This window comes from Ranitomeya variabilis, chromosome 4 (assembly GCF_051348905.1).
Source record: "Ranitomeya variabilis isolate aRanVar5 chromosome 4, aRanVar5.hap1, whole genome shotgun sequence".
NCBI classification, from domain to species: Eukaryota; Metazoa; Chordata; class Amphibia; order Anura; family Dendrobatidae; genus Ranitomeya; species Ranitomeya variabilis.
This window is the reverse complement of record NC_135235.1, coordinates 10,998,605-11,019,499: the sequence shown is the minus strand read 5'-3', so window position 1 is coordinate 11,019,499 and position 20,895 is coordinate 10,998,605. Positions and strand designations below refer to the sequence as shown.

The 20,895-nt window shown below is 50.7% G+C and overlaps 1 protein-coding gene across 1 annotated transcript in view; it reads left to right on the top strand.

The window, feature by feature from the left end:
• Window positions 1-20,895, top strand: part of TDRD1 (tudor domain containing 1) — a 114,770-nt gene that overhangs the window by 65,345 nt on the left and 28,530 nt on the right. The window contains 3 exon segments of the mRNA XM_077257924.1: window positions 2,262-2,351; window positions 3,539-3,721; window positions 7,027-7,134. Coding sequence (XP_077114039.1) covers window positions 2,262-2,351; window positions 3,539-3,721; window positions 7,027-7,134 — 381 coding nt within the window.

Sequence of the window (20,895 nt, the reverse complement as noted above, 5' to 3'; positions counted from 1 at the left end):
GCTTTCCACTGTTTAGGCACATCAGGGGCTCTCCAAAAGCGACATGGCGTCCGATGTCAATTCCAGCCAATTCTGCGTTGAAAAAGTAAAACCGTGCTCCTTCCATTCCGAGCTCTCGTGTGCGCCCAAACAGGGGTTTACCCCAACATATGGGGTATCAGCGTACTCAGGACAAATTGGACAACAAGTTCTGGGGTCCAATTTCTCTTGTTTCCCTCTGGGAAAATAAAAATTTGGGATGCTAAAAAACATTTTTGTAGGAAAGTTTTTTTTTTTTATTTTCACGGCTCAGCGTTATAAACTGTAGAGAAATATTTGGGGGTTCAAAGTTCTCACAACACATCTAGATAAGTTCCTTGGGGGGGTCTAGTTTCCAATATGGGGTCACTTGTGGAGGGTTTCTACTGTTTAGGTACATTAGGGGCTCTGTATACGCAATGTGACGCCTGCAGACCATTCCATCTAAGTCTGCATTCCAAATGGCGCTCCTTCCCTTCCGAGCTCTACCATGCGCCCAAACGGTGGTTACCCCCCCCATATAAGGGGTATCAGCGTACTCTGAACAAATTGCACAACAATGTTTGGGGTCCAATTTCTCCTGTTACCCTTGGGAAAATACAAAACTGGGGGCTAAAAAATAATTTTTGTGGAAAAAAAAAAAAAAGAATTTTTATTTTCACGGCTCTGCGTCATAAACTGTAGTGAAACACTTGGGGGTTCAAAGCTCTCACAATACATTTAGATAAGATCCTTAGGGGGTCTACTTTCTAAAATGGTGTCACTTGTGGGGGGTTTCAATGTTTAGCACATCAGTGGCTCTCCAAACGCAACATGGCGTCCCATCTCAATTCCAGCCAGTTTTGCATTGAAAAGTCAAACAGTGCTCTTTCCCTTCCGAGCTCTGCCATGCGCCCAAACAGTGGTTTACCCCCACATATGGGGTATCAGCGTACTCAGGACAAATTGCACAACATTTTTTGGGGTACAATTTCTTCTGGTAACCTTAGGAAAATAGAAAATTGGGGACGAAATTTCATTTTTGTGAAAAAATATTATTTTTTATTTTTACGGCTCTACATTATAAACTTCTGTGAAGCACTTGGTGGGTCAAAGTGCTCACCACACATCTAGATAAGTTCCTTAGGGGGTCTGCTTTCCAAAATGGTGTCACTTGTGGGGGGGGTTTCAATGTTTAGGCACATCAGTGGCTCTCGAAAAGCAACATGGCGTCCCATCTCAATTCCAGCCAATTTTGCATTGAAAAGTAAAACGGCGCTCCTTCCCTTCCGAGCTCTGCCATGCGCCCAAACAGTAGTTTACCCCCACATATGGGGTATCAGCGTACTCAGGACAAATTGTACAACAACTTTTGGGGTCCATTTTCTCCTGTTAACCTTTGTAAAATAAAACAAATTGAAGCAGAAGTAAATTTTTTGTGAAAAAAAATTAAATGTTCATTTTTTTTTTTTTTTTTTTTTTAAACATTCCAAAAATTCCTGTGAAGCACCAGAAGGGTTAATGAACTTCTTGAATGTGGTTTTGAGCAGCTTGAAGGGTGCAGTTTTTAGAATGCTGTCACACTTGGTTATTTTCTATCATATAGACCCCTCAAAATGACTTCAAATGAGATGTGGTCCCTAAAAAAAAAAAAATGGTGTTGTAAAAATGAGAAATTGCTGGTCAAATTTTAACCCTTATAACGCCGAGAAAAAAAAAAATTGTTTCCAAAATTGTGCTGATGTAAAGTAGACACGTGGGAAATGTTACTTATTAAGTATTTTGTGTGACATATCTCTGTGATTTAAGGGCGTAAAAATTCAAAGTTGGAAAATTGCGAAATTTTGAAAATTTTTGCCAAATTTCCGTTTTTTTCACAAATAAACGCAGGTAATATCAAAGAAATGTTACCACTATCATGAAGTACAATATGTCTCGAGAAAACAACGTCAGAATCACCGGGTTCCGTTGAAGCTTTTCGGATTTATAGCCTCATAAAGGGACAGTGGTCAGAATTGTAAAACTTGGCGCTGTTATTAATGTGCAAACCATCTCGGGGATGAAGGGGTTAAACTTTTTTCCGCTTTCTGTTTAGAAACCGGACAGCGTTCTGGAGACCTTTCCCTGCTTTTCTGTACGTGCGGACCCAGCGGGGGTACATCCTAGGATATACCATGAAGATCCCGGCCGTCATCTCTCGTAGCGGTCCTCAATTTTAATGTCTCTTTTTACCAATTCTTATGTTGTTGTTTTTTTATTTCCAGGGGAGGATGTACATAAAATAATAATTGAGAAGGGTTATTCGTTCCCACCGCTCAACAGAGACCATGGAAAAGTCGAGGATCCTGAGAAAGGTGGGATGTTGCCCCCGCTAATCGTATACCTACATAACCGCAGGACCTGGCTGATCGAGGTGATCGGCAGACTTGCTCTGACTTACTTTTTCATAAGGTTTTTGGTCCCAAATTTAATTTATAGCCCAAAACTGATCAATAAATAATCTGGAGCCCAAAATTATTACAGAAGCTAAAATGGATCCAAACATCAGAATCCTACCCACATTAGACCCTCAGACAAGACCAGTAAATTAATTCAGACTATTAAATGCAGAAAGCTAAACCAGACCACCAAAATGGACGGTGACGTCGGAGCAGTCTCATACATCCACGTACCCTGCTTGCCCCTGGTCAGGTTTTCTTCGGCTCCATCCATCCCTGCGCTGGGGTCTTACGGTTTGTAGTATCAGAGATTTTGGTATTTCACCTAATGAAAGCTACATGGTTACTACAGTAACTCGGCTCAGTCTCGGCGTTGGGGCCCGGGTTCATCTGTGACCTCGCGTGGCTATGGCCAGTGATTGCAGACGAGAAGCGAACGTAGGGTCAGTTCAGTGCAGCATGTTATGTATTGCTATGTGCAGGAAAAACCTCTAGAGGGAGCTAAAAACAAAGCAAAAAAAAGTTTATTGCAGCAGAAAAGTTTCTAAAAAGTTTAGTCTTAAGTCATAACTATTTTTTAATCAGCGAGAGGAGTTTATTAATTGGTTGTTTTTAGCCACAAGAGAAGTTGCAAAGAACAAAATGTGATAAGAATCTCGCCCCTTGTAAGACATTAGTTATTTGTAGGTGGCATTGTTTCTCATGTACGTGTACAGCTGTAAGAGACTGATTCATGTCGCTGGAGCCGTTCATTATTCCTTATGCTGTTCACTGATCCTGTCTTGGTACCAGAGCTGCCGGCTCAGAAGTTGGAGACATTTTACAGGTGCTCCGATATTCACAGTAGCCAAGTGATTTGCTGAAAATTGTCGACTGGGACCAGGTCCATACCAAACTGTTGCAATAAACAGATACAGTATAATAAGGAGAAGCCGTAGTGCTGCTCATGGTGCCTGCTCACATAATACTACGCTCCAGCCTGGGAGGCACCATTGGATGTGTGCAGGCCGCAGATGCCCCCGTTACTGTCCTGCATTTCTATTTCTCTTTTATTTGTTTCTCGGTGTTCAGAAATTGTTGTATTATTCCATCTACTTCTGTAGTTCCAACATTAATGACACAGACAGAGATGCCGGACCTTATGCCAGCGCACGGCTACCAAGATGGTGCCACTCACAAGCCAGAAATCTTGTCCGCCTCTCTCCGTGTGGGAGACAGATTTGAGACGCTCATCACGGAAATCCACGACCCCGAGATGTTCTTCTGTCAGCAAGTGCAAAATGCAAGTGAGTGAGTGTGACCGCTCCTACAGTGGAGACCACCATAGTGTGACCGCTCCTACAGTGGAGACCACCATAGTATGACCGCTCCTACAGTGGAGACCACCATAGTGTGACCGCTCCTACAGTGGAGACCACCATAGTGTGACCGCTCCTACAGTGGAGACCACCATAGTATGACCGCTCCTACAGTGGAGACCACCATAGTGTGACCGCTCCTACAGTGGAGACCACCATAGTGTGACCGCTCCTACAGTGGAGACCACCATAGTGTGACCGCTCCTACAGTGGAGACCACCATAGTGTGACCGCTCCTACAGTGGAGACCACCATAGTGTGACCGCTCCTACAGTGGAGACCACCATAGTGTGACCGCTCCTACAGTGGAGACCACCATAGTGTGACCGCTCCTACAGTGGAGACCACCATAGTGTGACCGCTCCTACAGTGGAGACCACCATAGTGTGACCGCTCCTACAGTGGAGACCACCATAGTGTGACCGCTCCTACAGTGGAGACCACCATAGTGTGACCGCTCCTACAGTGGAGGCCACCATAGTGTGACTGCTCCTACAGTAGAGACCACCATAGTGTGACCGCTCCTACAGTAGAGACCACCACAGTGTGACCGCTCCTACAGTAGAGACCACCATAGTGTGACCGCTCCTACAGTGGAGACCACCATAGTGTGACTGCTCCTACAGTGGAGACCACCATAGTGTGACTGCTCCTACAGTAGAGACCACCATAGTGTGACCGCTCCTACAGTAGAGACCACCATAGTGTGACCGCTCCTACAGTGGAGACCACCATAGTCTGACTGCTCCTACAGTGGAGACCACCATAGTCTGACTGCTCCTACAGTGGAGACCACCATAGTGTGACCGCTCCTACAGTGGAGACCACCATAGTGTGACCGCTCTTACAGTACAGAGCTCTATAGTGTGACCGCTCTTACAGTACACAGCTCTATAGTGTGACCGCTCTTACAGTACACAGCTCTATAGTGTGACCGCTCTTACAGTACAGAGCTCTATAGTGTGACCGCTCTTACAGTACACAGCTCTATAGTGTGACCGCTCTTACAGTACAGAGCTCTATAGTGTGACCGCTCTTACAGTACAGAGCTCTATAGTGTGACCGCTCTTACAGTACAGAGCTCTATAGTGTGACCGCTCTTACAGTACAGAGCTCTATAGTGTGACCGCTCTTACAGTACACATCTCTATAGTGTGACCGCTCTTACAGTACAGAGCTCTATAGTGTGACCGCTCTTACAGTACAGAGCTCTATAGTGTGACCGCTCTTACAGTACAGAGCTCTATAGTGTGACCGCTCTTACAGTACAGAGCTCTATAGTGTGACCTCTCTTACAGTACAGAGCTCTATAGTGTGACCGCTCTTACAGTACAGAGCTCTATAGTGTGACCGCTCTTACAGTACACAGCTCTATAGTGTGACCTCTCTTACAGTACAGAGCTCTATAGTGTGACCGCTCTTACAGTACAGAGCTCTATAGTGTGACCGCTCTTACAGTACAGAGCTCTATAGTGTGACCGCTCTTACAGTACAGAGCTCTATAGTGTGACCGCTCTTACAGTACAGAGCTCTATAGTGTGACCGCTCTTACAGTACACAGCTCTATAGTGTGACCGCTCTTACAGTACACAGCTCTATAGTGTGACCGCTCTTACAGTACAGAGCTCTATAGTGTGATCGCTCTTACAGTACACAGCTCTATAGTGTGACAGCTCTTACAGTACACAGCTCTATAGTGTGACCGCTCTTACAGTACACAGCTCTATAGTGTGACCGCTCTTACAGTACACAGCTCTATAGTGTGACCGCTCTTACAGTACAGAGCTCTATAGTGTGACTGCTCTTACAGTACAGAGCTCTATAGTGTGACCGCTCTTACAGTACAGAGCTCTATAGTGTGACCTCTCTTACAGTACAGAGCTCCATAGTGTGACCGCTCTTACAGTACAGAGCTCTATAGTGTGACCGCTCTTACAGTATAGAGCTCTATAGTGAGACCGCTCTTACAGTACAGAGCTCTATAGTGTGACCGCTCTTACAGTACAGAGCTCTATAGTGTGACCGCTCTTACAGTACAGAGCTCTATAGTGTGACCGCTCTTACAGTACAGAGCTCTATAGTGTGACCTCTCTTACAGTACAGAGCTCTATAGTGTGACCGCCCTTACAGTACAGAGCTCTATAGTGTGACCGCTCTTACAGTACACAGCTCTATAGTGTCACCGCTCTTACAGTACAGAGCTCTATAGTGTGACCGCTCTTACAGTACAGAGCTCTATAGTGTGACCGCTCTTACAGTACAGAGCTCTATAGTGTGACCGCTCTTACAGTACAGAGCTCTATAGTGTGACCGCCCTTACAGTACAGAGCTCTATAGTGTGACCTCTCTTACAGTACAGAGCTCTATAGTGTGACCGCTCTTACAGTATACAGCTCTATAGTGTGACCGCTCTTACAGTACACAGCTCTATAGTGTGACCTCTCTTACAGTACAGAGCTCTATAGTGTGACCGCTCTTACAGTACAGAGCTCTATAGTGTGACCGCTCTTACAGTACAGAGCTCTATAGTGTGACCGCTCTTACAGTACAGAGCTCTATAGTGTGACCTCTCTTACAGTACAGAGCTCTATAGTGTGACCTCTCTTACAGTATACAGCTCTATAGTGTGACCGCTCTTACAGTATACAGCTCTATAGTGTGACCGCTCTTACAGTACAGAGCTCTATAGTGTGACCTCTCTTACAGTACAGAGCTCTATAGTGTGACCTCTCTTACAGTACAGAGCTCTATAGTGTGACCGCTCTTACAGTACAGAGCTCTATAGTGTGACCTCTCTTACAGTACAGAGCTCTATAGTGTGACCGCTCTTACAGTATACAGCTCTATAGTGTGACCGCTCTTACAGTATACAGCTCTATAGTGTGACCGCTCTTACAGTACAGAGCTCTATAGTGTGACCTCTCTTACAGTACAGAGCTCTATAGTGTGACCTCTCTTACAGTACAGAGCTCTATAGTGTGACCTCTCTTACAGTACAGAGCTCTATAGTGTGACCTCTCTTACAGTACAGAGCTCTATAGTGTGACCTCTCTTACAGTACAGAGCTCTATAGTGTGACCTCTCTTACAGTACAGAGCTCTATAGTGTGACCGCTCTTACAGTACAGAGCTCTATAGTGTGACCTCTCTTACAGTACAGAGCTCTATAGTGTGACCGCCCTTACAGCACACACCCGGGTCTGATTGTTGCTGTATTTGCCGATCTCTTTTCAGAACAACTTGACGACCTTATGGTTATGATGCACAATCGCTACAGCAGCTCAGCCGCGTCTCCGCAGTTCTCACCTGCTCCTGGGGATATATGTGCGGCTCAGTTCTCCGGCAAGTCGTTGTTTTTTTATTAAATAATTCTTCGCATTGGCTATTGGACCCAGCTTTCCTGTACTCCTGGATGGTGCCTACAGTGGAGGAAATAAGTATTTGATCCCTTGCTTATTTTGTAAGTTTGACACTGACAGAGACATGAAAAGTCTAAAATTTTAAGGGACGGTTAATTTTAACATTGAGAGATGGAATATCAAAAATAAATCCTGAAAATCACATTCTATAAATTATATACATTTATTTGCATTTTGCAGTGAGAAATAAGTATTTGATCCCCTACCAACCATTAAGAGTTCTGGCTCCTAAACTACTTGTTACCTGCATTACAGACAGCTGTCTACTATATAATTGTCTAAGGGTCACTTCCGTCTGTCTGTCCCGGAAATCCCGCGTCGCTAACGGCCGCGACCAACGGCCTATGCAGCATCAATAGTAAAAAGATCTAATGTTAAAAATAATAAAAAAAATAAAAAATCATTATATACTCACCTGTCGGCCCCCCGGATACAGTCCAGGCCTTTCGCGCTTCTCGCGACGGTCCGTTCCATGCATTGCGGTCTTGCGAGATGATGACGTGCGGTCTCACGAGACCGCTACGTCATCATCTCGCGAGACCGCAATGCACTCTTGGGAGCATCGGGCACAGTCCGGCTGCGAAGTGGCCGCTCCCTACAATCGGCGACATTTAAGTCCCGCGCCAATGTCGCTGATTGGTCGCGCCCAGCCGGGATCAGCGTCGGGGGGTGTACTGCTCACAGACCCCTCCTCGACTGGGCACAAGGATGTCGCTATCCCAGGGGCCGGGGAATGCCGTCCTGGGTCTCGTGAGCTCAGCGCTGCTCCGACGCTCATCCAGGGAAGACAAAGCGCTCATGACCCGGAAGTAGTTGCAGGTACTTCTGGGGGGAGGAGGCGCTCGGCATTTCTTAAAACAGAGCCGGAGCAGGTGAGCAGTGTGCGGCGAGATGTCCTCTGGGGGACGCAGAGCACCTTCAGGTGGAGGTGCCTGAGGAGCACAGAAAGAGCGGTAGCAGCCGTTCAAGAAGCAGCAGCAGCGGTGTAGTACAGGGGCAGCAGCGTTCGAACGCCCCAGCGTTACGTGACAATTCACCTCCTCCGGAACCGGTACTCCTTTGATCAGCCTTTGGTGAGTGTGTGATCTACACCTGGCAGCTGATTTGTTTCGTTTCTTGTGCTTTGTTATAGGTTAAAAAAACAACAAAAACGAAACACAAGCAGTGTGCATTATGCACAGTACCCTTACCAGACAGCTATGTTAACCCCTTCCTGACATCCGACGTACTATCCCGTCGAGGTGGGGTGGGCCCGTATGACCGCCGACGGGATAGTACGTCATGCCCTTTAATGCGACACCGCGACTTAAGTCGCGGTGATCGCATTAAAATTCCGACGCCATCTCACCTGGGGGAAGATGGCCTCGGCATTTCGGGGTATGGCGCCGCCCCCCCGGCCTCCCGATCGCTGTGATTGGCTGTTCAATTCTGAACAGCGAATCACAGCCTTTCTCACTGTTTCAGCCAATCAGATTGGCTGAAACAGTGAGGTCCCAGGCTAGGATCAAGTACCGATGTACTCGATCCTGGGGCCGGTGCCTGGCAACGCCAGGCACCGGCCAAAACCCCCCGGATTGGCGCGATCGACGATCACATCGATCGCGCCAATCGCAGGGCACAGCGGCGGTATTACCGCGCTGTGCCCTGCCTGGACCGGCGCCCCCTCTGCCCTGCCCTGCCTCCTCATGGGTCCGGATCCTGCAGCTGATTGGCGCGATCGATGTGATCGTCGATCGCGTCAATCAGGGCACAGACCCGTCGCATTGGCGCGATCGACGATCACATCGATCGCGCCAATGGCGGGGCACAGCGGCGGTGTTACCGCGCTGTGCCCTGCTTGAATATAAATGCCTGTGCCCTGCCTCATCTCCAGATCCTCTGGCAATCAGAGGGCACAGCAGCGGTGTGCCCGCGCTGTGCCCTGATGGTGTCCTGGGGGTGACCTACCGGTCACCTGCCGGTCACCTACTGGTGACCTGCCTATGATCGGAGCTGTGAGCTCCGATCATAGGCTGGTGCCTAGCAACACCGGCGTCACCAGGGCCTCCCCTGATTGGTGGGATCGATGTGATCATCGATCCCACCAATCACAGGTCACAGCAGCGGTGTGACCGCTCTGTGACCTGTCTCACCTGTCCCTGACCTGTCTGACTGCTCTGCAGGAATCCTCACACTTGGTGAGGGTTCCTGCAGAGCGGTCACGCTGTCAGATCCCCCTCCTGTGCTGAGACTTGTGGTGCCACAGTAGCCTGTGACACCATAATTCTCGCTAAAAAAACAAAAGAAAGAAGAAAGAAGACAGAAGAAAGAAGAGAGACAACAACCGTAAGTGTTGATACCCCGATCCCGGCCCGATCTTTCTTACCCCCCCCCCCCCCATCCCCCCATCCCCCCTCCACCCTCACTTTGCGCCGCGTCCGTCCGTGCCCAAATTTAGCAGCCGCCGAGCGTTGATTGGTGACGCAGGTCACCGATCAACACTCGTGCTCGCTTTTCTCCTCCACATCCCCTTGCGCACACCCCGCCGCTGCGTCTGAACCCGTGCCTTTCGTTTCTTTTTTTTTTTTCCACATCCCCTTGCACGCACCCCGCCGCTGCGTCTGAACCCGTGCCTTTCGTTTTTGTTTTTTTTTTCCACATCCCCTTGCGCGCACCCCGCCGCTGCGTCTGAACCCGTGCCTTTCGTTTCTTTTTTTTTTTTCCACATCCCCTTGCGCGCACCCCGCCGCTGCATCTGAACCCGTGCCTTTCGTTTCTTTTTTTTTTTCCACATCCCCTTGCGCGCACCCCGCCGCTGCGTCTGAACCCGTGCCTTTCGTTTCTTTATTTTTTTTCCACATCCCCTTGCGCGCACCCCGCCGCTGCGTCTGAACCCGTGCCTTTCGTTTCTTTTTTTTTTTTTTTTCCACATCCCCTCGCGCGCGCACCCCGCCGCTGCGTCTGAACCCGTGCCTTTCGGTTCTTTTTTTTTTTTTCCACATCCCCGTCCACGCACCCCGCCGCTGCGTCTGAACCCGTGCCTTTCATTTCTTTTTTTTTTTCCACATCCCCTTGCGCGCACCCCGCCGCTGCGTCTGAACCCGTGCCTTTCGTTTCTTTTTTTTTTTTCACATCCCCGTCCGCGCACCCCGCCGCTGCGTCTGAACCCGTGCCTTTCGGTTCTTTTTTTTTTCCACATCCCCTTGCGCGCACCCCGCCGCTGCGTCTGAACCCGTGCCTTTCGTTTCTTTTTTTTTTTTTTCCACATCCCCTTGCGCGCACCCCGCCGCTGCGTCTGAACCCGTGCCTTTCGTTTCTTTTTTTTTTTTCACATCCCCGTCCGCGCACCCCGCCGCTGCGTCTGAACCCGTGCCTTTCGTTTCTTTTTTTTTTTTCCACATCCCCTTGCGCGCACCCCGCCGCTGCGTCTGAACCCGTGCCTTTCGGTTCTTTTTTTTTTTTTCCACATCCCCGTCCACGCACCCCGCCGCTGCGTCTGAACCCGTGCCTTTCGTTTCTTTTTTTTTTTTCACATCCCCTTGCGCGCACCCCGCCGCTGCGTCTGAACCCGTGCCTTTCGTTTCTTTTTTTTTTCCACATCCCCTTGCGCGCACCCCGCCGCTGCGTCTGAACCCGTGCCTTTCGTTTCTTTTTTTTTTTTTTTCCACATCCCCTTGCGCGCACCCCGCCGCTGCGTCTGAACCCGTGCCTTTCGTTTCTTTTTTTTTTTTCACATCCCCGTCCGCGCACCCCGCCGCTGCGTCTGAACCCGTGCCTTTCGGTTCTTTTTTTTTTTCCACATCCCCGTCCACGCACCCCGCCGCTGCGTCTGAACCCGTGCCTTTCGTTTCTTTTTTTTTTTTCACATCCCCGTCCGCGCACCCCGCCGCTGCGTCTGAACCCGTGCCTTTCGTTTCTTTTTTTTTTTCCACATCCCCGTCCACGCACCCCGCCGCTGCGTCTGAACCCGTGCCTTTCGTTTCTTTTTTTTTTTTCACATCCCCGTCCGCGCACCCCGCCGCTGCGTCTGAACCCGTGCCTTTCGGTTCTTTTTTTTTTTTTCCACATCCCCGTCCACGCACCCCGCCGCTGCGTCTGAACCCGTGCCTTTCGTTTCTTTTTTTTTTTTTTCACATCCCCGTCCGCGCACCCCGCCGCTGCGTCTGAACCCGTGCCTTTTGTTTCTTTTTTTTTTTTTTCACATCCCCATTCACACACCCAGCAGGCGCCGAATTTTGATAAGTGACGCAGTTCACTTATCAGAGCTAGGGCCTGCTGTTTTAGACTTTTCCTTTCACAGGTATTTTTTTTCCCTATTTGCTTTTTTTCTTTTAGCTTTTACTTTTCAGAAGTTTGCACCAAACACTATCCCCCCCCACACGTACACATAGTTCCAATAAATTGCACCCAAGCACCATACTCACACAAAAAATGTCCCGTTCACCCCGTTCGTCCCAGCAGCGCTATTCAGCAGAGGAGGCATATTCTTTTCTTGCCTCCGACACTGATAGCGAGGGAGAGGATCCCACATTCCTTTACTCTTCAGATTCTTCATCCTCTTCCTCCTCCTCCTCATCTTCCTCCTCGGGTCCTGCGGAACCGCCTCGCAGACGCCCCAGGAGAGAAGATGACGCAGCACCCACTCCTGAAGATGAACCAGCGCGCCCTTCTTCGGACCCCATATGGACCTCGCCCCCCGAAAATTACGAGCCACTGATTCCTGATTTTGTGGCAGAATCAGGAATCAGGTTTGACACCACCGGCCTCACAGAAATAGACTTTTCTCCTTCGCCTCATTGGGGGACACAGGACCATGCTGCTGTCACTAGGAGGCTGACACTAAGCTGAGACAAAAAAAGGTTAGCTCCTCCCCTGCAGTATACACCCTCGTACTGGCTTCCAGACACCCAGTTCAAGCTTAGTGTCCGTAGGAGGCACACTGATTTTTATTTTCACGGATTTTTTCTTTTTAATCCATTCCGGACGAAGGGGGCGACGGATTCTTTAGTGGTCCGATCTCCCCCGAACCAACAACAGGCGAGCACGGGAGTTTCACCTCTCCGTATCCTCTCCTGCGACGTGGGAGCCACTGCCTGAGCTGACCATTTTTGGGCGACGGTTTTTTCCCTAAAAGGGACGCCGATCTCCCCATGTTGTACAGAGGAGCACTGGTGTTTTCCTCCAGTATCCTCCTCTGCAGCCAGGCCTTTTTATTGCCGGACATTTGCCCTGTCCACCAGGTTTTACCCTCGGCTGTACAGTGGCCCCCTATTCCCGTGGCGTCCGTGCAGACCACACTGCATCACCAATGCTCTGTGTGACTCAGGTGGTGGACGGTTCCTCTCCACTCCCCTCTGGGGCTGGTGGATGGAGGCTTCCCATCCCCTGCACCGTCCCAGCCATCCTTAGGCTCCTCTCACCTCCTCGGGTAAGTGTCTCGTGGGGGATGGGGGGGGTCGCCGGCGGTCCGGAGGGCTCCTTCTTAAGCAGGGCACATTAGGGGCTGTAGCGCTGTAACGTCGGCACTTTGCGGCCGCGCGCCGGGCCCAGGCCGCAAATTTAGCCCCCGGCTTTGGCCTAGCCGCTTGTCGCTGCCGATAGGCCCCGCCCACTCCTGCGCGTCATCGGCGGCGCCGCCCCTGGTTCCTGGCGCTTCTCACAGCCGTCGAGATCTCCTTCCTGATCTCGGCGGCCATCTTCACTCCACATGCCGCAGCTCCTGCTCGGAAGCACCTCGGTGTCACTGCGCCCACGTGCAGCCAGTCTCCTCTCAGGCTTCTCAGCTTCCCAGGACAGCGGGACACAGGACCGGGGTAAGGAGACATCGTCAGCTTCTCCCCTGCAGCGTCTCCCTCTGCTTCCCAGTCCAGTTTATAGTCCCTGTGGCCTCTTTCTGCATTAGAATCATGTCGCAGTCAAGGTCTAAAAAACTACCTAAAGTACATACGACCTTTTTTTCTGCATGTACCACCTGCCAGGCCCCACTTCCTAAGCCTCAAAGTTCTCCCCTCTGCTCTGCCTGCGATGCCCCATGTGCCCAGGAGCCCTCCACCGACTCTGGCGTACCTAGTCCCCCCCCGTGGGTCGCTTCACTCACACAGTCCGTGGATTTTTTAGCCAACGCCATCAAATCCATTCAAAATCCTCCCGGGGTTCAGGGTAATCCGCTTCAGGCGTTAAGAGATCCCTTCATAGCAGGGGAATCGTCGGCCAGCAGGGGCCGCTCTCCACTTAGAGAGGCTCGGTCATCCAGAAAACGGATCCGCACTACCTCTCCTGAGCACTCTCCTCGCCGCTCAGACTCTGCCAGCTCCACCTCTCGCTCACCCTCTTTGGGGGCTCACAGCGTTCACGACTCTGAACATGAGTCCGAGGTATCATTGGACCCGGAGGCTCCGGAGTTCAGAGCTACGGTTGACTCCCTCATTGTAGCTGTCAATCACACTCTTAAGGTGGATGATGACGCTAATTCCGCTCCGGAACACGCGGTCTCTTTTACCAGATCCAAACGTTCCCACAAATCTTTTGCCTCTCATCCAGCTTTTCTGGATATAGTCAGGCGTCACAGGGAGCATCCAGATAAGCGTTTCACGGGTAAGAAGGACCTGGCATCCAAGTATCCCTTTTCAGCGGATCTCGTGAAGGACTGGACGGATCCCCCTTTAGTAGATCCGCCGGTCTCACGCCTAGCTTCTAAAACGCTTCTTTCAGTTCCGGAGGGCGCTTCAATGAAGAGTCCCACTGAACGCCAGCTAGACTCTCTAGCTCGTTCAGTGTATGAAGCCTCTGGCTCTTCCCTGGCCCCCTCCTTCGCCGCGGCTTGGGTGACCAAGGCTATGGTTTCCTGGGCGGATGCTCTAGCGAAATCCATTAATGAACAGGACCTCCCGTCTGAGATGGCAGACCTAGCCAAGCAGTTAGCCATGGCTAGCGATTACGTGATGTTCGCTTCCCTCGACGCGGCGAATTGCGCAGCATTGGCGGCTTCCAACGCCATTGCTATCAGAAGGGCTCTTTGGCTCAGGGAGAGGCGCGCAGACTCCTCCTCTAAGAAATCTCTGATCTCCCTCCCTTTTCAAAGTGGGCGTCTTTTCGGCGAAAAGCTTGACCAGCTTATTTCCGACGCCACAGGGGGAAAGAGCAAGTTCCTTCCCCAACAGAGGCCCAAGGCGGCTTTCCAGCGCCAGCCTTTCTTTCGTTTTCGGCCTTTTCGTACCAGCCCAGCCTGGTCCAATCCCTCCGGGCTTTCCAGATCAGACCGTTCCTCTCGCAATGACAGAGACTCTCGTCCCTCCTTCAGGCCGAATCCTTCCTGGCGCGGGAAACCAAGGCAGCCCAGAACTCGAGGTTCCAGACCTCCCAGATTCCCGTCTCAATGACTCGGGAACGGTGCCAGTCGATACCATCAGAATAGGCGGACGCCTACTCTTTTTTCAGCAAGCCTGGCTCTCCGTCGTGCACGACGAATGGGTCAGGGATCTGGTATCGTCCGGCTACAAGATAGAGTTCTCCTCTCCTCCTCCATCTCGGTTTTTCCCCTCTCGTCTTCCCAGTTCGGCAACTCAGACTCGCGCCCTTCTTTGCGCCATTCACATCCTCCGCCAGAGCGGGGTCATTGTCCCGGTCCCGGAACACGAGAGGTTCAAAGGTTTCTACTCAAACCTCTTCGTCGTGCCAAAGAAAGACGGAAAAGTGCGGCCCATTCTGGATCTGAAGCTCCTGAACAAGTGCGTAAGAGTCCGGCACTTCAGGATGGAATCGCTCAGATCGGTCATCTCTTCAATGGAAAGAGGGGAATTTCTGGCCTCGATAGACATCAAGGATGCCTATCTTCACATCCCGATTTTCCCATCTCATCAGAGGTTCCTCCGCTTTGCCATTCTGGAGGATCACTTCCAGTTCACGGCCTTACCCTTTGGTCTCGCCACGGCGCCCAGGGTATTTACCAAGGTCATGGCGGCTGTCATGGCCATCCTTCATTCTCGAGGAGTCGTCGTGTTACCTTACTTAGACGATCTCCTCATAAAGGGCCCGTCTTTTCAGGCCTGCGAGTCAAGCGTCCACATTACCCTGGATTCTCTTTCGCGCCTTGGTTGGTTGATCAACTGGGACAAGTCCTCTCCCGTTCCTGCCCGTCGGATCTCCTTTCTGGGAATGATCCTGGACACTTCGAGGGGCCTGGTCTTGCTTCCTCGGTCCAAGGCCCAAGCACTTCAGCAAGGAGCCCAAACGCTCTGTCATCCTCGCCCGCGAACCATTCGGTTCGCCATGAAGATCCTGGGAAAGATGGTTGCAGCAATCGAAGCAGTTCCTTTTGCTCAACTCCATCTCCGTCCCTTGCAACAGGCTTTGTTAGACAACTGGGACAGGAGCATCTCTTCTCTCGACCGCCCTTGTCCCCTGTCCCCGCGGGTCAGACAATCTCTCGTATGGTGGACCCTGGGCCCATCTCTCCTCCGGGGGAAGTCCTTCCTCCCGTTCCGCTGGTTAGTGGTGACTACCGACGCCAGTCTTCTTGGCTGGGGGGCGGTGTTCCTCCACCACTCTGCCCAGGGCCTCTGGACAGTTCGGGAATCCAAACTTCCCATCAACATCCTGGAGATTCGTGCTATCAGACTTGCTCTGAGTCGCTTTCACCCCCTGCTCGCGGGTCACCCTGTACGAGTCCAATCCGACAACGTCACGGCGGTGGCTTACATCAACCACCAGGGGGGTACCCGCAGCAGGGCCGCGATGCAGGAAGTCTCCCTCATCCTTCGTTGGGCCGAAACCAACCATTCCATCATCTCCGCGGTGTACATTCCGGGAGTCGAGAATTGGGCGGCGGACTTCCTGAGCCGCCAGGGCCTTGCCTCGGGGGAGTGGGAACTCCACCCAGAGGTTTTTCACCAGATCTGTCTTCGCTGGGGGACCCCGGACGTGGATCTGATGGCGTCCAGATTGAACGCCAAGGTCCACAACTTCATTGCTCGATCTCGGGATCCCCAGGCCATAGGAGTGGACGCGCTGATTTCTCCGTGGCATCATTTTCAGCTCCCATACGTGTTCCCTCCCCTTCCCTTACTGCCGAAGGTGATCCGAAAGATCAAGATGGAGGGAGTTCCAGTCATTCTGGTCGCCCCAGACTGGCCTCGTCGCGCTTGGTACGCGGAGCTCGTTCAGCTCGTAGCCGACGTTTTCTTGCGGTTGCCAGACCGCCCAGACCTGCTTCGCCAAGGACCGATTTACCATCAGAGCTCAGGGGCCCTACGTTTAACGGCGTGGCTGTTGAAACCTGGGTTCTAACTCGTGCCGGTTTCTCTCAGCAGGTCATCCCCACCATGTTAAGTGCTCGCAAGGCGTCTTCCGCCTCCATCTACCACCGCGTCTGGAAATCCTTCTTCTCATGGTGTAGGCTCCGGGGGTCTCCCTCCTCTTGTTTTCTCTATCCCTTGCATCTTGAATTTCCTTCAGGCTGGTCTGGACTCCGGTTTGGCCCTGAGTTCCCTCAAGGGTCAGATCTCAGCGTTATCCGTGCTTTTCCAGCGTAGGATCGCCACCAACCTTCAGGTCAAGACTTTCATCCAGGGAGTCTCCCATGTGGTTCCTCCCTACAGGATGCCGCTGGAGAACTGGGATCTCAACTTGGTCCTAGGGGTCCTTCAGGAACCTCCGTTCGAACCCCTGCAAGACGTTCCGCTCTCGGTCCTCTCTTGGAAGGTTGCCTTCCTGGTTGCGGTGACGTCCATCAGAAGGGTTTCAGAGCTCGCCGCTTTATCCTGCCGGGCTCCTTTCCTTGCCTTTCATCAGGACAAGGTAGTCCTTCGTCCTTCTCCGGCGTTTCTTCCAAAGGTGGTCTCTTCTTTCCACCTCAATGAGGACATCATTCTTCCCTCCTTTTGCCCACAGCCCAAACATAGAGTCGAGAAGGCTCTCCATACTCTGGACGTGGTTAGGGCCCTCAGGAGGTACATCTCCAGAACGGCTCACTTCAGAAAATCGGACGCCCTTTTCGTGCTCCCGGAGGGTCACAGAAAGGGTTTGGCTGCGTCTAAATCCACGATAGCCAGATGGATTCGATCTGCTATCCAAGAATCCTATCGAGTCAGAGGCAGGCCTATCCCGGCGGGGATTAGAGCTCATTCCACTCGGTCGATGGGTGCTTCCTGGGCCATCCGGCACCAGGCAACAGCGGAGCAGGTTTGCAAGGCCGCAACGTGGTCTAGCCTGCATACCTTCACAAAGCATTACAATGTCCACATCCACTCCTCTGCGGACGCGGCCCTTGGCAGGCGTATCCTGCAAGCGGCCGTTGCGCACCTGTAGTCAGTTGGTACATGGAGGTATTTGGTTGTATTGTTTCCCTCCCAGGGACTGCTTTGGGACGTCCCATGGTCCTGTGTCCCCCAATGAGGCGAAGGAGAAATAGGGATTTTTGTGTGTACTCACCGTGAAATCCTTTTCTCCGAGCCACTCATTGGGGGACACAGCACCCACCCTGGTAGCCTTTTTCGGCTCGTGATCTTGTTTTTTGTTCTTGACTGTTTGTTTGACATGTTATATTCTAATGTTACTGGTTATATTGTTTCTATCCTACTGCTTTTGCACTGAACTGGGTGTCTGGAAGCCAGTACGAGGGTGTATACTGCAGGGGAGGAGCTAACCTTTTTTTGTCTCAGCTTAGTGTCAGCCTCCTAGTGACAGCAGCATGGTCCTGTGTCCCCCAATGAGTGGCTCGGAGAAAAGGATTTTACGGTGAGTACACACAAAAATCCCTATTTTCAAAGTCTTTTTCTCTGAGGATTTTGTTAACCTCATGGTGGAGCAAACTAATTTATATGCTTGGCAATTTTTGGAGCAAAACCCCGGTTCATCATTTTCTAACTGGTCTCCTGTAGACGCAGTTGAAATGATGCAGTTTTGGGGCCTGGTCCTCCACATGGGGATCCTGAAGAAGCCAGAACTTCGGCAATATTGGAGTGTGGATATTTTATATAACACTCCAGTGTGCCGAATGGTCATGGCTCGGACGCGTTTTGAGGCCATCCACAAATTCCTGCATTATTCCGATAATGCACAGTGTCCCGCACGAGATGACCCCAATTTTGACCGTCTATTCAAAGTTCGGCCGGTCATCGAACACTTCAGCAAAAAGTTTGCTGAAGTGTACGTGCCCAAAAGGGACATCTGTGTGGATGAGTCCTTGGTTCATTTTAAGGGGCGGCTCAGATTCCGTCAATACCTGCCCAGCAAAAGGGCCAGGTACGGAATCAAACTCTACAAGCTGTGTGAGAGTACCTCAGGGTACACCCACAGCTTTAGAGTTTACGAAGGGAAGGACAGCAGGATTGAACCGCCTGAGTGTCCCCCTGTCTTGGGAGTGAGTGGGAAAATAGTGTGGGATTTGGTGCACCCACTGCTGGATAAAGGTTATCACCTCTACACTGATAACTTTTATTCCAGCATCCCACTCTACAAATCCCTCTCTGCGCGAGGTACCGCAGCCTGCGGTACTGTCCGCAAAAATCAGAGAGGCCTCCCGAAGACGCTACTTGGGCAGATGCTCAGAAAAGGTGAGAGCAAAGCCCAATGTAGCAACCACCTGCTGGTGGTCAAGTACAAGGACAAGAGGGATGTCCTTCTGTTGACCACCATACACGGTGATGGCAGCGCCCTCAGCACTGTACGGGGTACCTCTACACAGGTCAGCAAACCTGACTGTGTACTGGGGTACAACAAAAACATGGGGGGCGTTGATCTCTCCGATCAACTCCTCCAACTGTACAGTGCTTTGAGGAAGGCCAAGGTGTGGTACAAAAAGCTGTCGGTGTACATCGTACAAATGGCAATGCTTAACGCTTTCCTGCTGTCACGATGTGCACGCCACACCGATACGACGTACCTTCAGTTCCAGGAGGTAGTGGTTAAGGCCCTGATGTTTGGCACGAGGGAAGGAGCGGGCCCCAGTACTTCCGGAACTGAGGGTGCTCGTATTGTACCAGGTCAGCATTTTCCGGGGGTGGTCCCGCCAACTGATAGAAAAGGTAAGCCGCAAAAAAGGTGCCGAGTGTGCTACAAACGAGGAGTACGCAAGGACACCATCTATCAATGCGACACCTGCCCCGACAAACCTGGCCTGTGTATGAAGGACTGCTTCAAATTGTACCACACCTCCATGCACTACTAATTAGGAACCAGTAGATTAGTTCCAAAGAGGGGGTGCATCTAAGTAAGTTCCATGGGCGTCTAGGTTCCAAAATGATGTCACTTGTGGGTTTTTTTTACTGTTTAGGCACATCAGGGGCTCTGCAAACGGAACATGACGCCCTCAGAACCAGTCCATCAAAGTCTGCATTCCAAATCGTCACTGCTTCCCTTCTGAGTCCCGAAGTGCCCAAACAGTTTTTTCCCACATATGGGGTACCAGCGTACTCAGAACAAAATGGACAGCAACTTTTGGGGTCCAATTTCTCTTGTTACCCTTGGGAAAATAAAAAATTGGGGACTAAACAATCATGTTTGTAGAAAAAATAGGATTTTTTATTTTCACACCCGGGCGTTATAAACTTTCGTGAAGCACTTGGGGGATAAAAGTGCTCACGACACATCTAGATAAGTTCCTTAGGGGGTCTAGTTTCCAAAATGGGGTCACTTATGGGGGGTTTCCACTGTTTAGGCACATCAGGGGCTCACCAAATGGAACATGATGCCCGCAGACAATTCCATCAAAGTCTGCATTCCAAAACGTCACTACTTCTCTTCCGAGCCCCGAAGTGTGCCCAAACAGTAGTTTTCTCCCACATATGTGGTACCAGCGTACCCAGGACAAATTGGACAACAACTTCTGGGGTCCAATTTCTCCTGTTACCCTTGGGAAAATAAAAAATCCTATTTTTTCCCCACAAAAATGATCTTTCAGTCCCCAGTTTTTTATTTTCACGCCCAGGCGTTATAAACTTTCGTGAAGCACTTGGGGGATAAAAGTGCTCACGACACATCTAGATAAGTTCCTTAGGGGGTCTAGTTTCCAAAATGGGGTCACTTATGGGGGGTTTCCACTGTTTAGGCACATCAGGGGCTCGCCAAACACGACATGGCCTCCGATCTCAATTCCAGCCAATTTTAGCTTGAAAATGTCAAAGGGCGCTCCTTTCCTTCTGAGCCCTGCCATGTGCCCAAACAGTGGTTCCCCCCCACATATGGGGTATCAGCGTACTCAGGACAAATTGGACAACAACCTTTGGGGTCCAATTTCATCTGCTACCCTTGAGAAAATAAAAAATTGGGGACTAAACGATCATGTTTGTAGAAAAAATAGGATTTTTTATTTTCACACCCGGGCGTTATAAACTTTCGTGAAGCACTTGGAGGTTCAAAGTGCTCACCACACATCTAGATAAGTTCCTTAGGGGGTCTAGTTTCCAAAATGGGGTCTCTTATGGGGGGTTTCCACTGTTTAGGCACATCAGGGGCTCGCCAAACACGACATGGCCTCCGATCTCAATTCCAGCCAATTTTAGCTTGAAAATGTCAAAGGGCGCTCCTTTCCTTCTGAGCCCTGCCATGCGCCCAAACAGTGGTTCCCCCCCACATATGGGGTATCAGCGTACTCAGGACAAATTGGACAACAACCTTTGGGGTCCAATTTCTCCTGCTACCCTTGAGAAAATAAAAAATTGGGGACTAAACGATCATGTTTGTAAAAAAAATAGGATTTTTTATTTTC